The sequence below is a fragment of the Ranitomeya variabilis genome, chromosome 3 (assembly GCF_051348905.1).
Source record: "Ranitomeya variabilis isolate aRanVar5 chromosome 3, aRanVar5.hap1, whole genome shotgun sequence".
Classification (NCBI taxonomy): Eukaryota; Metazoa; Chordata; class Amphibia; order Anura; family Dendrobatidae; genus Ranitomeya; species Ranitomeya variabilis.
This window is the reverse complement of record NC_135234.1, coordinates 413,407,835-413,426,339: the sequence shown is the minus strand read 5'-3', so window position 1 is coordinate 413,426,339 and position 18,505 is coordinate 413,407,835. Positions and strand designations below refer to the sequence as shown.

General features: G+C 40.8%; 1 protein-coding gene across 1 annotated transcript; it reads right to left on the bottom strand.

Moving 5' to 3' along the window:
- Positions 1–424: 424 nt before the first annotated feature.
- Positions 425–15,101, bottom strand: HSPB1 (heat shock protein family B (small) member 1). The gene is made up of 3 exons (XM_077299638.1): positions 14,636–15,101; positions 3,089–3,152; positions 425–723 (listed from the first exon to the last, which is right to left on the bottom strand). Exons 1-3 carry the CDS (start codon positions 15,033–15,035, stop codon positions 534–536), a joined length of 654 nt encoding a protein of 217 aa, XP_077155753.1. The 5' UTR covers positions 15,036–15,101; the 3' UTR covers positions 425–533.
- Between the last annotated feature and the right edge of the window lie 3,404 nt (positions 15,102–18,505).

Below are 18,505 nucleotides of genomic sequence, written 5' to 3'. Positions count from 1 at the left end.
GAAAAAAACGCAGTACGGATGCCATACGGATTACATACAGAGGTTAACATGTGCAAAATACGCAGACACACCCTGCCTATGGATGACATACGGATCACTGTTTTGGGATCATTTCTGCGTATTACGTCTGTAAAATACGGACCGCATTTCCCTGAGTGTGACTCCGGCCTAAGACTGAACATAAGCAGCTACAGAGAGGATAGAAATTTATTTCCTCCAGTAAGGCAGGCGGGCATGATATTATTGCTTTTTCCCTGCAGATGAACCCTATATCTGCAGGTAAATAGTATTTTTGGACAAGGCAGGTTTCCTTTAACGCTACTTTTGTGCCAAGTTTGAAATATTCTTCTACATATAAAGATAAGGATATGTGAATAGTTTCCTAATTTTTCATTGAATAAAGAAAAGAAAGAAAGCCATAAAATTCTTTTTTGTTCAAAATTTATTTTTCAAAACTCTATTATGTATGTAAAAGCATGTGGTATAACACAAAAAGCAGTGAAAGAAATCGGGTCATTTGCCCTGTTAGCATCTCATTTTTTGCCAGCCTCTTCAGCTTTCTTAGCGTCGGATGTGCCAATCTCAGCTCGGCTCTGGAAAGTTACTGGAATAGTGATCTCTGCAGACTGGATCGCCGGCTTAGGGAGTGGCGCTTCTACTGTCAGAATGCCGTCAGGAGAAAGAGATGAGGTCACAGTAGTAATGTCTGCACCTGAGGGAAGACTACAGAAAGAGATCACAGTTAATGTTAATGATTAGACACTGTATTGACTCAAAGTGAATGTTCATCTTTGAAAAAAATGGAATAATAATACTTTAATAAATATCACATAGCCACAGCCAAGAAATTATTCCGAAAAAACATGTTTTCGATCTGAGTGCTATCTGTTAGAAAATGGATCACAGTCAGACCAATGTTATTTGATGGGGCAGTGCAGATAAGTAATTGTTTTCACTTACTTAATCTGTATGTGAAAAAATTGTATCATGCACTAGTTTGCTCTGAAAAACGGATGAGACTCTCCCATTCAAGTCTAATGTGAGAAAAAAGTCAGATGCTATACGGAGCCACAGGATAGCATCTGATTTTTGTAGATACGCAGCTATTCTGTAACTTACGAAACTGTAAATGATTTTGTAAAAAAATAATAGCTGCTGCGGTAAAAAAAAACGGATTGTATGTGGAAGACAAGTGAAAGAAAAAGTCATTCCACTTTCCTGAATGAAATTTTTTTATACTGTCTTGCGACCCTATCCTGAGACTGCTCTTTTGTATGCCAATCTTGATGAAGACTGTGCAAAATAACTAATTTGATGCTTCTTTCAGCTTTTTCGTGCCACCACAAGAAGTGTACCCCAGTCTCTGGAGTATATTCATGTCCTAATTTACCTCAAATTCTGAATGCCACATTCCCTTCAGGTAAACTCCAGTTAATTCTCAAAAATTAAGTGGAGCTGTCTGGAACTGGAGCCACCATGGAATGGAATTGTTTTTCCACAAATGCCACAAATGCTAGACTGAACTGAGATCTAAAGAATTTGGAGTTCAAGTCAAAACCTTGAACTTTTTGTCATATTCCTCAAAAGATTCCTAAGCAATTTTTAGAGTGTGACTGCTCATATTATCATTCTGTAGGCCATTACCAGTAGGGTATACTGTTGCCATGAAGGGGTGTCGTTGGTCTGCAACAACATTTAGATAAGTGTCAAAGTAAAACACACATGAATACAGCATCACATTTTCTGGTCCAGATTTCCTTTTTTTTTTTCGAATAGCACATCCTAATGCAATTTCTTCGACAAGAAATTGAAGCACACACCCATGGTCAGACTTGATTTTTCAGATCAGGCCATCTTTTTCCATTGCTTCCATTTGTTCAGATCTAGTACTTAAGTGTCCATTGTAAAGAGGTGGTGGACAGGGATCAGATTTAGACTATTACCACTCTTTAGCTACACAGTCCCATATACTGATATCTGCATGGTGCCATATGTTCCTACAATTTTCTATAAGTTGCCAACAGTAACTTTTTCAGCAATTTGTGTTAGAGCAGCTTATCTATAAGACTGGACCACACCAGCTAGCCTTTGCTCCTAATATGCTACAAGTAGACTTTTTGGCCCATGATACTGTCGCCGATTTACTAGTTTTCCATTCTTGAACCATTTTGTTGAGTACTAACCACTGCTTATGGGGAGCACCCACACAAGACCTGGCATTTTGGAGATGCTAGCCATCACAATTTAACAATTTTCAAAGTCTTTCTTCTCATACGTGTCCATTTTTCCTGCTTAAGACACATCAACTTTAAAAACTGTTTGTTTGTCACCATACATCCTAACCCTTGACAAATGTCATTGTAATAAGATATTCAATGTTACTCACTTTACCAGCCCCTTGTTTTAATGCTATGTCTGATCGATGTATATACAATAACATTGAAAGCAGCATACAAACAACAGGAAAAATCATTGCTCCAGGCATACATTTCAAGATGAAAGCAAGTTCACCAGCCATGTGAACTAGATTCATAAAGAAAACTTTAATGGGTTTCTTGGCTGTTTTCCCACATGTTTTTTTTTATCTTTAATCTTTTAGCAAAGCAGTTATCACTCTTTGAGCCTGGCACCTAACATTGAATCCCATATGACAACGCTAGACAAAATTATCTGAGACTTCTCCACTGGTAATCTCCACCTTGGTACAATGGCATTTCATTATCTAGCAGAAGAGAGCCTGTTGCTATTCAGATCTATATTTTAGTTGCCCATAATTGAAACCAAGCTCAAAGGCTAGTCCTCTTTAAGTCATTATTAATTCAGTGCTAGTACCACTACTGCAAATAATGAACAGTAACTTAAAAAAAACAATATATTGGATTCCATAAATTGATTAAAAACCATATACTGTATATTCATGTGTTTAGAAATTGAAAATGATAGCATCCTATATAGTGAAGATTTACAGAGAATGATCCTTTATTAAGCAGTTATAGATTATAACTCATGTATATTATGTAGTTTTCTGATGAAATGATTGTCATCCTAGAAATTAAAAATATTCTCTATATGGATTTTATGTACTTACGTGTATTTTCTGGTAAAGCATCTAGAAATAAATCCATGCTCATCTTGTTTCTCCTCGTGCTTCCCTATAAGATTTCAAATACGCAATCAGTGTCATTATTTTTAATCATAAAACTGAAAATAATATTATTAGGGAAACACAGATTTGATCATAAACATTTGTTTGAAATGATTCAATCTTGCCACTTAATTCCTTCACCCCTGTACTGTTTTATGTTTTTTACACTCTAGTTTTTTTTCTCATCTTCCAAGAGCCAAACTTTTTTATATTTCCATCAATATGGCCGTCTGAGGGCTTTTTTTTGCCGGACGACTTGTACTTTTGAATGACATGATTGATTCTGACACATTGTACACTGGAAAACAGGAAAAAAATTCCAAGTGCAGTGAAATTGCAATAAAAAGTGCAATTGCACAATTGTTTTTTGTGTTTTTATTTACCATGTTCATTATATGGTAAAAGTGACCTGGCAATATGTTCCCTCGGGTCAGTACGAGTACGCTGATACCAAATATGCATAGGTTTTTTTAGTTAAGTGGTGAAAAAAAATTTGGAAATTTGTATGAATTTTCTTTGTCGCCATTTTTTAATAGCAGTATTGTTTTATTTTTCAGAATCTGGAGCTTTGTAAGAGCTTATTTTTTGCTCTCCGAGCTGATATTTTTACTGATTTTATGGTAGATACAATGTTTTTATCGCCTCTAGCATTTTATTTCAGCTTTGCAACTGCAAAAAAATTGAATTCTGGCATTTCTATTTTTTTTCTCATTGCGTCGTTTACCGATCGGATTATTTTTTGTACATTTTGATAGATCAGCCATTTCTGAACACAGCGATACCATGCGATGTATTTTTTATTTATCTTTTAATTGTTTTATTTTTAGTGGGAAAAAATGGGGGCTATTTGAACTTTCATATTTTTTTAATTTGTTTCATATTTTTAAAAACTTTTTTTTAACTTTTTATTATTATTATTATTATTATTATTATTATTATTTATTGCTATAGCGCCATTTATTCCATGGCGCTTTACATGTGAGGAGGAGTATATATAATAAAAACAAGTACAATATTCTTAAACAATACAAGTCATAACTGGTACAGGAGGAGAGAGGACCCTGCCCGCGAAGGCTCACAATCTACAAGGGATGGGTGAGAATACAGTAGGTGAGGATAGAGCTGGTCATGCAGCGGTTTGGTTGATCGGTGGTTACTGCAGGTTGTATTCTTGTCGGAAGAGGTGGGTCTTCAGACTCTTTTTGAAGGTTTCGATGGTAGGCGAGAGTCTGATGTGTTGTGGTAGAGGGTTCCAGAGTAGGGGTGATACGCGAGAGAAATCTTGTATACGATTGTGGGAAGAGGAGATAAGAGGGGAGTAGAGGAGATCTTGTGAGGATCGGAGGTTGCGTGTAGGTAAGTACCGGGAGACGAGGTCACAGATGTATGGAGGAGACAGGTTGTGGATGGCTTTGTATGTCATGGTTAGGGTTTTGTACTGGAGTCTCTGGGCAATGGGGAGCCAGTGAAGGGATTGACAGAGGGGAGAGGCCGGGGAATAGCGGGGGGGACAGGTGGATTAGTCGGGCAGCAGAGTTTAGAATAGATTGGAGGGGTACGAGAGTGTTAGAGGGGAGGCTGTTGTGAATTCTGTTTTTGGGCTCCCTCTGGTGGTTACTGGTGGTACTGGTTGACTTTTGTCTTGCACCTGTTTCCATCAGGAAACTGGGAGTTTCCTATTTAGTCTGGCTTCTCAGTCATTCTAGTGCCGGCAATCAATGTTACCAGAGCACCTCTGTTGCTTGCTACCTGCTCCAAGTCTGCAATTCAGCTAAGTTGGATCTTTGGCATTTTTTTGTGTTTGTTTGTCCAGCATGCATTTATATTTCCTTTGCTGCTGGAAGCTCTAATGATCTGAAATTACTACTCCGGTGTCATGAGTTGATAACGGAGTTAAGGTAATTTCAGGATGGCTGTTTAGGGTTTTGAGGTGACCGCGAAGTCCTCTTTTGTATTTTCTGCTATCTAGTCAGAGGGCCTCTCTTTGCTGAATCTATATTCATACTGCGTACGTGCTTTCCTCTTACCTAACCGTTATTATATGTGGGGGGCTACTATCACTTTTGGGGTTTCCCTGGAGGCAAGCCAGGTCTGTGTATTCCTCTGCTAGGGGAAGCTAGATCTCCGGCTGGTGCGAGGTGTCTAGGGATAATCGTAGGCACACCCCCTGGCTACTATTAGTTGCGTGTTAGGTTCAGCGTCGCGGTCATCTGAGATTCCATCATTCCTAGAGCTAGTCCGTTTTTGCCTGAGTCCCTGCCATTGGGAACCATGACAGGAGGCCACAGAGCAGGAGGTTGCAGTAGTCAAGGCGAGAGATGATGAGAGCATGGACTAGGGTTTTTGCAGATTCTTGGTTGAGGAATGTACGGATTCGTGAAATATTTTTGAGTTGAAGTCGGCAGGAAGTGGAAAGGGCTTGGATATGTGGTTTGAAGGAGAGATCAGCATCAAGGATTACCCCGAGGCAGCGAGCTTGTGGGACTGGGGAGAGTGGGCAGCCATGCACTGTAATGGATAGGTTCATTGGGGGGTAGCGTGAGATGGGGGAAAGATGATGAATTCTGTTTTGTCCATGTTAAGTTTCAGAAATCTAGCGGAGAAGGATGAAATAGTGGACAGACATTGAGGGATTCTGGCTCGTAGGGAGGTGATATCTGGTCCAGAGATGTAGATCTGTGTGTCATCAGCATGAAGGTGATACTGGAAGCCATGAGATTCTATGAGCTGTCCCAGGCCAAAGGTGTAAATGGAGAAGAGCAGGGGCCCAAGGACTGAACCTTGTGGGACTCCGACAGATAGGGGGCAAGGTGAAGAGGTGGTGTGTGAGTGGGAGACGCTGAATGTCCGGTCTGTTAGGTATGATGAGATCCAGGATAGGGCCAAGTCTGTGATGCCAAGGGATGAGAGGGTCTGTAATAATAGGGAATGGTCCACTGTGTCAAAGGCACGGGTTACTTTTTACTGTATTTGTATGGCCTAATCGTTTGTGCTATACATAGCAGGGCATCTGCACTGCTACAGTATGCATAGCAGAAATCACGATCTCACAGGAAGATCGCACAGGAAATCACAGTATGATTATAATAAAAGGCACGGTGGTCATCAGAAGACCCTCGTCATGGGTTTGCCGATAGGAGCGTGGAATGACACTCTGACAATGTGATTTTACAGCCCGCGGCGGTACGGCCTCGCTCGTACTGGCGTATAACATAGATCTATGAAGTCTATGGGTGTGTGTGAAACATTGGACTGCATTTCTACTATATAATTGTCTAAGGGTCACTTCCATCTGTCTGTCTTTCTGTCTGTCTGTCTGTCTGTCTGTCTGTCCCGGAAATCCCACGTCACTGATTGCCTATGCAGCATCAATAGTAAAAAGATCTAATGTTAAAAATAATTAAAAAAATAAAAAATAGTTATATACTCACCGTCCGTCGGCCCCGGATCCAGAACAGGCCTTTCCTGCTCCTCGCGATGCTCTGGTGACTGCTCCATGCATTGCGATCTCGCGAGATGATGACGTAGTGGTCTCGCGAGACCACTACGTCATAATCTCGCGAGACCGCAATGCACTCTTGGGACCGGAGCATCACGAGGAGCATCGGTAAATGCCTCTCCTGGATCCGGGGGGACGACGGAGGGTGAGTATATAACTATTTTTTATTTTAATTCTTTTTTTTAACAGGGATATGATGCCCACATTGCTATATACTACGTGGGCTGTGCTATATACTACGTCAGCTGTGCAATATACTGCATGGCTGTGCTATATACTACGTGGGCTGTGCAATATACTACATGGCTGTGCGATATACTACATGGCTGTGCTATATACTGCGTGGCTGTGCAACAAACTACGTGGCTGTGCAATATACTACATGGGCTGTGCAATATACTACGTGGCTGTGCAATATACTACATGGGCTGTGCAATATACTACGTGGGCTGTGCTATATACTACATGGGCTGTGCTATATACTACGTGGCTGTGCAATATACTATATGGCTGTGCTATATACTACATCGGCTGTGCAATATACTGTGTGGCTGTGCTATATACTATGTGGGCTGTGCAATATACTACGTGGCTGTGCTATATACTACATCGGCTGTGCAATATACTGTGTGGCTGTGCTATATACTACGTGGGCTGTGCAATATACTACGTGGCTGTGCACTATACTACGTGGCTGTGCAATACACTATGTGGGCTGTGCAATATACTATGTGGGCTGTGCAATATACTACGTGGCTGTGCGATATACTATGTGGCTGTGCTATATACTGCGTGGCTGTGCAACAAACTACGTGGCTGTGCAATATACTACATGGGCTGTGCACTATACTACGTGGCTGTGCAATATACTACGTGGGCTGTGCAATATACTACATGGGCTGTGCTATATATTACGTGGCTGTGCAATATACTACGTGGGCTGTGCAATATACTACGTGGGCTGTGCAATTCACTACGTGGCTATGCAATATACTACGTGGCTGTGCAATATACTACGTGGCTATGCTATACACTACGTGGGCTGTGTTATACACTACGTGGGCTTTGTTATACACTACATGGGCTGTGTTATATACTGCGTGCATGGGCTGTTATATACTACGCAAGCTGTGTTATATGCTACGTGGGCTGCTATAAACTACGTGGCTGTGTTATATGCTATGTGGGCTGTTATACACTCCATGGGCTGTGCTATATACTACGTGGCTGTGCTATATACTCCGTGGACTGTGCTTTATACTATGTGACTGTGCTATACACTATGTCGGCTGTGCAATATACTGTGTGGCTGTGCTATATACTACGTGGGCTGTGTAATATACTACGTGGCTGTGCGATATACTACGTGGCTGTGCTATATACTGCGTGGCTGTGCAACAAACTACGTGGCTGTGCAATATACTACGTGGGCTGTGCACTATACTACGTGGCTGTGCAATATACTACGTGGGCTGTGCAATATACTACGTGGGCTGTGCAATATACTACGTGGCTGTGCGATATATTATGTGGCTGTGCGATATACTGCATGGCTGTGCAACAATCTACGTGGCTGTGCAATATACTACGTGGGCTGTGCACTATACTACGTGGCTGTGCAATATACTACGTGGGCTGTGCAATATACTACATGGGCTGTGCTATATACTACGTGGGCTGTGCTATATATTACGTGGTTGTGCAATATACTACGTGGGCTGTGCAATATACTACGTGGGCTGTGCAATTCACTACGTGGCTGTGCAATATACTACATGGCTGTGCAATATACTACGTGGCTATGCTATACACTACGTGGGCTGTGTTATACACTACGTGGGCTTTGTTATACACTACATGGGCTGTGTTATATACTGCGTGCATGGGCTGTTATATACTACGCAAGCTGTGTTATATGCTACGTGGGCTGCTATAAACTACGTGGCTGTGTTATATGCTATGTGGGCTGTTATACACTCCATGGGCTGTGCTATATACTACGTGGCTGTGCTATATACTCCGTGGGCTGTGCTTTATACTATGTGACTGTGCTATACACTATGTCGGCTGTGCAATATACTGTGTGGCTGTGCTATATACTACGTGGGCTGTGTAATATACTACGTGGCTGTGCGATATACTACGTGGCTGTGCTATATACTGCGTGGCTGTGCAACAAACTACGTGGCTGTGCAATATACTACGTGGGCTGTGCACTATACTACGTGGCTGTGCAATATACTATGTGGGCTGTGCAATATACTACGTGGGCTGTGCAATATACTACGTGGCTGTGCGATATATTATGTGGCTGTGCGATATACTGCATGGCTGTGCAACAATCTACGTGGCTGTGCAATATACTACGTGGGCTGTGCACTATACTACGTGGCTGTGCAATATACTACGTGGGCTGTGCAATATACTACATGGGCTGTGCTATATACTACGTGGGCTGTGCTATATATTACGTGGTTGTGCAATATACTACGTGGGCTGTGCAATATACTACGTGGGCTGTGCAATTCACTACGTGGCTGTGCAATATACTACATGGCTGTGCAATATACTACGTGGCTATGCTATATACTACGTGGGCTGTGTTATATACTACATGGCTGTGCAATATACTATGTTGCTGTGGTATATACTACGTGGGCTGTGTTATACACTACGTGGCTGTGTTATACACTACGTGGGCTGTGTTATACACTACATGGGCTGTGTTATATACTGCGTGCATGGGTTGTTATATACTACGCAAGCTGTGTTATATGCTACGTGGGCTGCTATAAACTACGTGGCTGTGTTATATGCTATGTGGGCTGTTATACACTCCATGGGCTGTGCTATATACTACCTGGCTGTGCTATATACTCTGTGGGCTGTGCTTTATACTACATGGCTGTGCTATATACTACGTGGTTGTGCAATATACTATGTGGCTGTGCTATGTACTACGTGGCTGTGCTATTTACTATGTGGGCTGTTATATACTACGTGGCTGTGCTATATACTACGTGGCTGGCCGCGAACAATCAGCGACCGGCGCAGTCCGTCCGCGAATTAGCCCGGGATTTGAACCATGTTTTGCTAATTGGTCGCGCCTGGCCGGCCGAATCCTGTGTATTCAATGTATTATTCTAAAATCTTCATAAATAAACTACATACATATTCTAGAATTCCCGATGCATTAGAATCGGACTACCATCTAGTACTGTATATATAGTTCTTGGAATCTTGCAGCTCAAAAAAAAATCTGTAGTCATCAAAATAGGCTTGGATCCGAATGGGTTAAAATAATCCATTTGCAATATGTATATGGTAACCAAGATGAAGTTGACGTGGTGCCCGATGACTGTAAACTGTGTCACAGTGATTCATGTCATTTGCCAGTCAGTCAGCCAGAAGTGAAATACTGACATTTATCTATGATATTATGAAGGAAATAGGTTAATCTTCATGTTAGCTCTTGTGATGACATACATAGCTGCAGTATAACTAATAGAGCTGGGGCTGTACATACCGCCATCTGTTTTATCAGCCTTTCTCATGGTAAATTAATCTTCAATGTGAAAAAAGTGATTGATTATACATTGACTGGAGTTGGAGCTCAACCCTTTGCTGTGATCCATGTGAGAGGGAATGACATGTCTCAGGGTACAGATTAGCCACTAATAAGTCAGGGTCAGATATTTTATGCATTGCGCGGACTGGCAGCGTTGCTATAAAGGCATGTTCTCTTTACACCATTAGACACAGAGCTCCACAATAAAAATCATCTTCCTGCATTATACACTGAAAGCCAACTAAGAGTCATATGAATATTTCATGTGCTGAGCCAGTGCTATCCATTACAAAACCACTATGCTGCTTGCAGTTTATAGCCTTCTTTTCTTCTAGAAAGAAAAGCCAAGATTCGCGTAAGCATTGAGTCACTTACTTTTCTGGTAGGTGACATTAGAATTATATAGATCAAGAAGCAAGAGGTGAGTCTGCCTTCTGCAGTGAGAGTACTGTCTCTAGATCACCTCCATTTAATTCCCAAACAGTGGCGGATCTCTTGTTTTAGAAAGCTCTCTGCATTTGCAGTGGAAATCTAATAAATATATTCATTGCTTCATCAATACAAGTACCATTGAATTGCAGCTTTTATACCAAGCTAAAACCACACTTAGGATGGCCACCCGAGGCACACTTAGTGCTATTGACAGCAGTAAAATAAGATGATGGGGCTGCAATGACAGCGCTAAAAGCGGGGTCAGGAATATGGAAAAAAGTGACATAGCAAAATCATGACACAAGGCAACAAATCACACACTGAGCAGTCCATGGTGTATTATTATTATTTTTTGTTTCATTACTTTTTGTATTTTGTGATACTCATTACTGGATATGGTGGTTATAAATGTCGTTTCAAAATGCTTATTTTATATCTCTCATGGAGGAAATGCATTGGCCAAGCTTCCTGCACATTATTCAATATACTGGCAAAAGGGTTACTGGACTGTCTGTGCATTACGTATGATTCCTGGCATAATGCTAAGCCAAGATTTAGGCCGTGGTCACACTTGCGTGTGTAATGTGAGAAACTCGCACAAGTCTCTCGCACATCACTACCCGGCACTGCCGCTGGCATTCGGGACCGGAGAGTGCAACTTCATGTATTTCTATGCAGCCGCACGCTCCGGTCCCGAGTGCCGGCGGCAGTGGCGGGTATTGATGCGAGAGACTCGCGTGAGTTTCTCGCATTACACACGCAAGTGTGACCCCGGCCTTAGAAATAGTAGTGGGTGAAACTTTAAATGGAACTTGTCATGGGAAAAAACACTATTTACCTGCAGATATGGAGTTAATCTGCAGGCCAATAGTGTTCTGAACGGAACGAAATGAACTTTATTCCTTTTTGCAACCTCGCACTTTCAGTCGTAGAGGCACGGCCGACGCTGCTTCAGTCATAGTGAGAGGCGGCTGAAACCACGCCCCATCACTGATTGACAGCTGGCTTAGCACTGATGCACTGTAGAGTCGGTTGTCAGTCAGTGTTGGGGGTGCGGTTACAGCTCCTGCTCACTATGCACTGAGCAGTGACTGAAGCTTCTCCGGCCACACCTCTATGACTGGAAGCCCGAGGATGTGGGGAGTATTAAAGTTATTTTCCTCCTGGTAGTTGGGCTTTCAGTATGGCAGCTGCACGGCTTCAGAACACTATTACCCTGCAGATTAACACCATATCTGTAAGCTAATAGCGTTTATAGTGAGTTTTTTTCACTTGATAGGGTCCCTTTAGGTTGTTTTAGCAATAGTGAAGCTTTCAGCATCTGGTTGTGAAGTGCACAATAAAACTTCAGTATGTTCGTAATATCATATGGAAACATGCAAAAACAAAGAAGGTTGGTTTAACCCTTCACGACATGCGCCATACTATTACAGCGCATGTCGTGTCTTCCCCTTTGATGTGGGCTCCGGCGGTGAGCCCACATCAAAGTCGCAACATGTCAGCTGTTTTGTACAGCTGACATGTGCGTGCAATAGCGGAGGGTGAAATCGCGATTCACCCGCCGCTATTAACCTGTTAAATGCCACTGTCAAACACTGACAGCGGCATTTAACTACCGCTTCCGGCCGCGTGGCCGGAAATGAGCGCATCGCCGACCCGTCACATGATCGGGGGTCGGCAATGCATCAGGATGGTAACCATAGAGGTCGTTGAGACCTCTATGGTTACTGATGCAGGCCTGCTGTGAGCTCCACCCTTTGGTCGGCGCTCATGGCAAGCCTGCAATTCAGCTACATAGCAGCGATCTGATGATCGCTGCTATGTAGCTGAGCCGATCGAGTGGTGCCAGCTTCTAGCCTCCCATGAAGGCTATTGAAGCATGGCAAAAGTTAAAAAAAAAGTTTTTAAAAATATGAAAAAAATAAAAAAATCTAAAAGTTTAAATCACCCCCCTTTCGCCCCATCCAAAATAAAACAATTACAAAAAAATCAAACCTACACATATTTGGTATCGCCGGGTTCAGAATCGCCCGATCTATCAATAAAAAAAAAAACATTAACCTGATCGCTAAACAGCGTAGTGAGAAAAAAATTCGAAACGCCAGAATTACCTTTTTTTGGTCGCCGCGACATTGCATTAAAGTGCAATAACGGGTGATCAAAAGAATGTATCTGCACAAAAGTAGTATCATTAAAAATGTCAGCTCGGCACACAAAAAATAAGCCCTCACCTGACCCCAGATCATGAAAAATGGAGACGCTACGGGTATCGGAAAATGGCGCTGCTTTTTTTTTTTTTCTAGCAAAGTTTTGAATTTTTTTTCACCACGTAGATAAAAAATAACCTAGACATGTTAGGTATCTATGAACTCATAATGACCTGGAGAATCATAATATCAGGTTAGTTTTAGCATTTAGTGAAGCTAGCAAAAAACCCAAACAAAAAACAAGTGTGGGATTGCACTTTTTTTGCAATTTCACCACACTTGGAATTTTTTTCCCGTTTTCTAGTACAAGAAAAGGTAAAACCAATGGTGTCATTCAAAAGTACAACTCGTCCCGCAAAAAATAAGCTCTCACATGACCATATTGACAGAAAAATAAAAAAGTTATGGCTCTGGGAAGGAGGGGAGCGAAAAACGAAAACACAAAAACAAAAAAGGGCCGCGGCGGGAAGGAGTACACTTATACTGGTTTCCAGTAATTCGGGAACAAGGAAAAATGAACATTCAAAATCAGAAAATTATGTCTAATAATATGTGTCCTTGGTTGTCCTAACCCCTCTGAGGCATCATTATAAAACTTTACGAGTTTGTGTTGTGAAGAAACATTTTGGGTATTTGGACACAGATCATATATGCCCTTGATTTTCCATCCAAATTACAGTTGCACTAATAATAACAGTCACAAATTCTGATCCACATGCTATGGAGAATTTACAAAGCATAAATTTCCTGGAACTGGTGAACTGGAATTATAACAATTTATGTTTTGCTTTTTGAAGCAAATTTCAGCCTTTGAAATGCAGCTTTTTAAATCTTTTTGCATCAAAAACCACAGCAAAATCTGAACGATTTAGTGTCTATATTGCCTCTGCGGACTTTATATTTTGTCAGTAGAAGCCAACCAGGTAAAACTGGAGTTGGGCTGTTGAAGTATTTACCTTTGATTTTATGATAAATGTGTGATTTTACTGATATTTTGTAAGCACAATAAATGAATACTGAGTATGTTTATACATTGTTTTAGACAAGGATTTTATAACATATTCTTCTTCAAAATCCAGAAAAATAAAATTTAAAACAGTTTGTGAAAATGAGTCTACGGTGCACGATTTTTTCACTGTAACATTTCAATTTCTATCTGAAAAAAAGCTCAACATTTGACTGTAAAAAAGAGATATAAACAGAAAAACAGCATTAACAAGCACCAAACACTAAAAAAATATACATATGTACATAAACCAAATGCAGAGCAGTGGTCACTGAGCTTCCCTATCAGAAGACATTTTTAGCTTTCTTTTTATAGAAAAAGTTAGATTAGAAAGACACTATGATGACAGTAAAGTGTCATCACCACTGGTGACCTGTGAGTGATGGAACGACCATCTGTTCCAGTTGTTATTTATAACAAAAGAACTGTCAGTGCTAAAATGTTAAATGTGGGATTTTTAAGAAAAGTTACCCGGATTGCATCCAATCAATTTTTTAAACAATTTCTGTTCCTTACTTTGCATAGTTTATTTTTTATCTTGACTTGGCCAATGTCTTCATATCTCTAAAATAATAGGTAGTGTATGCTACTTAATCTATTTTAGTAGAAACATATGCTATTTCAGATCCATCAATTTAGTGTCCGTGTACTGTACCTCATTATCAACACCAAAATAAAAAAATATATAATTAATAAGCAAAATTCTGACTATTTAATGCTCATTATTTATTAGGTGAGCTACTGTATTAATATATGGTATATAAAGCACAATATTTACCTGTGATTTCCACAATGCCATCCTTTGTTTTCACAACCAATTCTTCTGGAGCAAAGTGATTGACATCCAAACTGATCTTCCATTGGTCTGATGTTTGGCGGATTTCAGAGATTCCACTGCTGAGTTGCCGACTTAGAACCCGTTGGAAATCCGGCACAGTCGCACCAACAGGTGGAACTACTGCTGGTATGGTACTGGGTGGCATAAGATCTACTGACTGACTTGGAAAAAGACGGACATAGCCCGGCCAACTAGTGCTAGGCCATTGGTACAAGTCTTCAGCTAATCTTGGCATACCAAATGACTGGTCAAACAATCGGTTGGTTCCTTGGTACCAGTCCCTGAATGGCTCCCAGCTGGGGGTACGGAGAAAAGTGAAGGGTACTCTACGTTCGGACATCCTTGCTGTAGATCAGTTAGACAAGTTATCTGGTCTCTGTCTGGGCTGAGTATGCTGTTGGCATTGGGAAGGTGCAGCTGCTTTATGGAGAGCCCTGTGATTATTTTTAGAACTTGGAATGAGTGAGCTATAATTGGAAATTACTCAAGTAGTTGTACTGGAAAGTTCTCGTATCTCAGTCTAACAATGCAGCTACAGGCTATTGGTAACAACTTTAGATGGGATAATTGCTAATAACATTTAATGTCTAATGAATGCTGACATAAAATGCACTGAGAACCAGTAGATGTAGAACACATTAAAGCTTTTTTGAGAATGTATTTGCACAACAGGTTATACACATAGGAAGAAGGAATCAATATCACCATTACACACTGAATGGGAAACCACTGGGTAAATCTGACAGGGAGAAGGACTTGGGGATCCTAGTTAATGATAAACTTACCTGGAGCAGCCAGTGCCAGACAGCAGCTGCCAAGGCAAACAGGATCATGGGGTGCATTAAAAGAGGTCTGGATACACATGATGAGAGCATTATACTGCCTCTGTACAAATCCCTAGTTAGACCGCACATGGAGTACTGTGTCCAGTTTTGGGCACCGGTGCTCAGGAAGGATATAATGGAACTAGAGAGAGTACAAAGGAGGGCAACAAAATTAATAAAGGGGATGGGAGAACTACAATACCCAGATAGATTAGCGAAATTAGGATTATTTAGTCTAGAAAAAAGACGGCTGAGGGGCGATCTAATAACCATGTATAAGTATATAAGGGGACAATACAAATATCTTGCTGAGGATCTGTTTATACCAAGGAAGGTCAGGGGCACAAGGGGGCATTCTTTGCGTCTGGAGGAGAGAAGGTTTTTCCACCAACATAGAAGAGGATTCTTTACTGTTAGGGCAGTGAGAATCTGGAATTGCTTGCCTGAGGAGGTGGTGATGGCGAACTCAGTCGAGGGGTTCAAGAGAGGCCTGGATGTCTTCCTGGAGCAGAACAATATTGTATCATACAATTATTAGGTTCTGTAGAAGGACGTAGATCTGGGGATTTATTATGATGGAATATAGGCTGAACTGGATGGACAAATGTCTTTTTTCGGCCTTACTAACTATGTTACTATGTTACTATGTTACAACACCTCGGACACTAAACAAGTGATGTCGTCTATTGATATAAGATAGTCTCTCAATCATTTGCAAGTAAAGATAACCAGATCCTTTGAAATTCGAATTCGACGGCTTTGACAAATTTTCTTGAAAGGTTTGATTTGGAGCTAATAAATTCTCATGAATCTCAATACTGGAAAGCTTTTAATTGCTGAGAAAATAAATGTGGGGGTCAAGAGAAAGAGAGAACCCCACTGATGATAAGAGCTTGCACTCAATAGGAGAAAGAGATGACCCCTCCGATTATAAGAGCTTTTACACTACAGAAAAGAAAGAGAGGACTCCGCTGACAATAAGAGCTTGTACTCTACAGGATAGAGAGAGGATCCTAATGAACATAAGAACTTACACTCTACAGAAGAGAGAGGAGAAATCGCTCATCATAGAAACCTATATACTACAAAAAAGAGACAGAAGCCCCTGCTGATCATAAGAGCTTACGCTCTAGAGGATAGAGAAAGAAAGGACCACACTGACCTTAAGAGCTTACACTCTACAGGAGAGAGACAGAGAGAACCCCACTGACCATAAGAGCTTACACTCTATAGAAAAAAGAGAGAGAGAAGACCCCGCCAATCATAACATGTTACACTTTATAGGAGAGAGGATCTCACTGATCATAAGAACTTATAATCTACCTAAGAGAGTGGACCCCACTGATCATAAGAGTTTACACACTACAGAAAAAAGAGAGAGGACCTGTCTGATCATAAGAGCTTATGCTCAACAGGAGAGAGAGAGGGGACCTCGTTAATCATTAGAATTTACACCCTACAGCAGAGAGGCCTCATTCATCATAAGAGATTGTGCTATATAGGAAATAGAGAGCGTATCCTGACGACCATAATAACTTACACACTACAGAAAAGAGAGACTTACACAGTGACTATAGAGATGAAAAACAACTCTGCCATACATACTGTGGTCCACTGGGAACCTCTGATTTGTGATGTTCCAGGTACTGACAACCACCGTACAAGGTATGAAAATCTGTAAGATGTCATAGCTGTAGAGCATTATGAAAAAGCCATGCAAAAAAAGGATTAGCCCGCTTTCTGATGCTTCAGCACTGTGGAAAATGGTGCCAGGCAAGGTTTCTCTTTTGCGAACTGCAAATCGAATCTCAAAGTGTTAATATTCACGTAAACTATGAATTTCAAGAAATCTGTCTGAAACTTGATCCTTTGCGAATTCATCCATTCATTTCTATTTGTCGGCTCGGCATCATATAAGGTTCAAAATATCGTGCCGATCAATTGCAACCCCCCACCGATCTCTCAAAAAAGAGACAGGAGAACACAGTTACAGCCTGAATGTGCTCACACAGTGAAGTATGGATTCAATAAAAAGCATTCTATAGAAAGTCTAAACTATCATTTGTGTGCGCGCTCAGGCAGGAGCTGAGAGCGTCTATTTTCTGAACGGTGCCCTTCTTATGGTCTTTTTGAGCTGTTGGATATTAAAAGGACAAAAAGATGTAAACATTTTTGCAATCCTTTAGTTACTCTTTAAAAAGATGATTTTAAGTTTAGCCTAGGCTGGGTGGAATAGTTGTGAAAGGGCATGTACAAGATTAGAAAAACAGAACTGTCTGTGTCCAAAAACAGCATACATCTGTCCTCATGTTGTGTGTGGCATTTCAGCTTAGCCTTGTTCATCTGTATGATGTTGGTCTGTATTACCTTACACAGACAATGAACAGGTGCATTGCTGTTTTTGAAAGAAAGCAGACATATTTTTTCATCCCTGGATACCGATTTAATGAACATATGTTCCATCTCTATGGAGTAAACGTAATGCTCACCAATCTGTTATATACTTATGTTCACATTACGTAACTTGCTAGGCATTTTGTTCCTGGTGGTTGTCGATATATTTTTCCTGTGCAAATATATCTCAACTATCATTCATACTAAGAATTATAGTGCTGCATCACAGCATCCATACGGCTCCTTTCCAGTTACTTTTTAATTGTTGATCTATTTTTTGCAGATTCCACCATCTTGTAATCTTTATTGTGTGAGAATACAGCAGAATATAGAGTCTTGTAGGCAATGCTATATCTGAGAAAAGTATGCAAATTATCTCACAAGTAACACCTAGGAGAGGTAACTATCCTATAAGTCAATGTCTGACTTATTATATCTATGATCTGATGTTTTTTTCCCGAGAAATCCACATTTTTTATACTATGTAAATGAGGTGTTAAAATCTATGGGCTGGACACAGATCTCCCTGAAAATATATGTATCACACTGGTAATGCCCCCTTTTATTTAAAATAAGCTTTGGAGGTTGGGAC